Source organism: Nerophis ophidion, unplaced genomic scaffold (genome assembly GCF_033978795.1).
Source record: "Nerophis ophidion isolate RoL-2023_Sa unplaced genomic scaffold, RoL_Noph_v1.0 HiC_scaffold_136, whole genome shotgun sequence".
Taxonomy (NCBI): domain Eukaryota; kingdom Metazoa; phylum Chordata; class Actinopteri; order Syngnathiformes; family Syngnathidae; genus Nerophis; species Nerophis ophidion.
Window position 1 is genome coordinate 127,758 of NW_026907058.1, and position 3,307 is coordinate 131,064.

The following is a 3,307-nucleotide window of genomic DNA, read 5'->3' on the forward strand; positions in this document are numbered from 1 at the left end:
TATTGCTTTTGAGTCGTAATTGATGCTTCTGTAACATATATATTTTTGACGGGTAGGGTTGTTGGCCCTACGCCAACCCATTTAACCTCTGGGCGAGGTGGTCCAATTCGTCTCACCTCTACCCTTTGACCTGTCCAGCATGGGAGTCCCTACTAGGTGCATGCGCACCCGCTGGCATAGCTCTCCGGGTCACGGAGGCACTCAAGCCACCACCCCACGACAAGGGATGGACCGTGTGATGGCTGATCCGGCTTAACATTTCCCTTAATTACCATACCTTTGACCACAGTTTGGAGTTTGATTACATCGTCATAGTTGTAGTGTCCTAGAATCTCGTGCCAGGTTTGTACGTCATGACAAACTTTACACTGATCTTCATTTGCATCAACAGTTGGTAGATAATACAGCTTCTCATGTTCGTGTATTTTAAATCTGTTACCATCTTTAGTGGTCATGTGGCTCTGTCCTTTCTTGAAAGTTATGGTTGCTCCTCCGTCGGCTGCTCTCGCCACTGAAAAGATGTTGTGGGGATAGGAGGGCATGTACAGAGCGTTTTGTAGTTGTGCCCTGTGCTGTCGTCCATTGCTATCCATTAGATGTATCGTAGCTGTTCCTCTTCCTTGGGCCATTCCACTGCATCTTGTCCCATCAGCTAGTTCCACTGAATGAGTCTCTGGCTGAAAGGTGTTGTCAAAGCTTGTAAAGTTATCCACATCATTTACAATGTGGGATGTCGCTCCTGCATCCACCATAATGCCTTTCATCTTTATTTTGGGTGCTGACTCACTTTCTTCTTGTGCTGCTTTGAAGAGGTAATCACTGGAATGTTCATCAGTAACCTTTTTGACATTGTCTCGTTTATCTTTCTTTTTGCATATGGTTTCTTGGTGTGTGTTGCTCTTACAAAAGTTGCACCACACTTTTCGGATACAATTTCTTGCTCTGTGTCCTTTTAATCCACATTTGAAACATGTCAGATCTTCATCTCCACTTCTACTTTGAGTGCTGCTGGTGTACGTCTTCTGGATATTTCTATCCTGTTTTGTGAACATTTTCATCACATTGTCTGTTGGCTCAGCAGTACTAATTTCCTCTGACTCTTCGTAAATACGTAATCTCCTTTTGAAATCTGTAAATGTCACATTGTCTTCGTTTTGTGTTACATGTACAGCTAATGGCTTGTAAGCGTCAGGAAGTCCTCCAAGAATCATGGCTATGATCAGACTATCACTGAGAGTCTCACCGGCATCACGAAGTGCTGTAATCAGGTTTTCTGCTCTGATGATGTAGTCCGTAGTCGACTCTCTATCTGCTTTCCGTAGTTTTGTCAAGGACGTGTACAGGTTGATTATTCGTGGCTTGCTTTTTCCTGAGTAGTGCTCCCTCAGCATTTTCAGTGCTTTCCTTCCATCGTATGTAGCATCATGTCTAATACGGACGGCGTGGCGCAGTGGAAGAGTGGCCGTGCGCAACCCGAGGGTCCCTGGTTCAAATCCCACCTAGTACCAACCTCATCACGTCCGTTGTGTCCTGAGCAAGACACTTCACCCTTGCTCCTGATGGGTGCTGGTTGGCGCCTTGCCTGGCAGCTCCCTCCATCAGTGTGTGAATGTGTGTGTGAATGGGTAAATGTGGAAGTAGTGTCAAAGCGCTTTGAGTACCTTGAAGGTAGAAAAGCGCTATACAAGTACAACCCATTTAATTAAAGACAGGCTTTTATCATCAATCAACCTTATGAGCTCTGCATAGCAGTCTGGATTCTTTATTCTGTCCGCTGCTGCTTGCTCTTCTCCAACTGGTTCATTTAGAACAGTGTCTTTCAACTTTAAAATATGTAAGTGTCCCAAAAACCTTGCTTCCCAAAGGTCATACTTGCTTTCGGATCCATCGAAGTACAGTTGCGGGGATACTGCTCCAGTAGTACGAGCCGCCATTTTTGTTCAAGCTCCGCACTTTAGCACTGTGCTATGCTAATTAGCTCAAACTTTGCCGCGGTTACTTCTTCTTCGAGAGTACACGCTACTTCATTGGCTAAAGTCCCTTTAATGCTCCGTGTAATACTTCACGTTTGCATTACCTTTATCCTTGGTCAAGTAGTTCTCCTCTGTTAGCTCAAGTCCACACCTGCAAACTTCCTTGGCTTCTGTGTCCGTGCGTCGACTCAACGCTACCTTGCCTTGTTTGCTTGAGTTGGCTGGAATCACTGCGGTTCCTGGAATTACTGCGGTTCCTGGGGTTGCTGCAGTTCCTGGCGTTCCTGGGGTTGCTGGGCCCATAACCTGTTAAGGTGTTTGAGCTTAACAGAGTTCTTTATGCGTGCACATGAACGACACTTTCAACGAGTCTTGAACATCAACGTCCTCTCACCGAGGAGACTTTTATTCTCTTCTTCTGTTGAACACACAACTGCTTCTGTGTTAAACACTACACAGTACCAGAGCGCCCTCAAGGGGATAACATGCGCTACAACATCCTAGCTCTATAACACAGTCACTGAGTAAGAGCGTGGATATATACAATCTTAACAAACCTCAAATCAAACATAGTATGACGACGGCGTGGCGCAGTGGGATAGAGTGGCCGTGCGCAACCCGAGGGTCCCTGGTTCAAATCCCACCTAGTACCAACCTCGTCACGTCCGTTGTGTCCTGAGCAAGACACTTCACCCTTGCTCCTGATGGGTGCTGGTTGGCGCCTTGCATGGCAGCTCCCTCCGTCAGTGTGTGAATGTGTGTGTGAATGGGTAAATGTGGAAGTAGTGTCAAAGCGCTTTGAGTACCTTGAAGGTAGAAAAGCGCCATACAAGTACAACCCATTTATTTATCTATTTATGACCATGACTCCCTGAGCAGCTGATGGTTTCTTTGACTACGTAAATGTTCAATCAGGTATGCGTGATGTTATGTTTAACACAATGCAATAGCTAACAGTGAAAAGCTGACACGGTCACAAGTAGGGACAATAGGCTAGTGAAAACATTCCTGTTAACTATCTGAATAATGATAATAAAAAAAATCCTACCTTTCTGACAACATGCACTTTGCTGTGAGACTCCCTCCTTTTGATTCCTTTTGTCGCTGGCAATGTAAACGACGTCGACAATGGCCGCCATTCTCTTCACTTCTAATTTGTACACTAGTAGTGTACAAGTCCTGCCCTTTTCTGGCTACGAAACGCTCACTGAAGAAAATACCCCTAGAGTCAGCGAGAGCGGGGGAGGATGATGACTCACCGGCAGACTACACGGCAACTGACCCCGGAACGGCAAAGACGATGAGAATGATGATCAACAAGATACCTGAGCCTA

At 45.8% G+C, this 3,307-nt stretch overlaps 1 protein-coding gene across 1 annotated transcript; it reads right to left on the bottom strand.

Moving 5' to 3' along the window:
• Positions 1 to 286: 286 nt before the first annotated feature.
• On the bottom strand, positions 287 to 1,423 carry LOC133547617 (uncharacterized). Its single transcript, XM_061893233.1, has 2 exons — positions 788 to 1,423; positions 287 to 677 (listed from the first exon to the last, which is right to left on the bottom strand). The coding sequence occupies exons 1-2, from the start codon at positions 1,389 to 1,391 to the stop codon at positions 649 to 651; spliced, it is 633 nt and encodes a 210-aa protein (XP_061749217.1). The 5' UTR covers positions 1,392 to 1,423; the 3' UTR covers positions 287 to 648.
• Between the last annotated feature and the right edge of the window lie 1,884 nt (positions 1,424 to 3,307).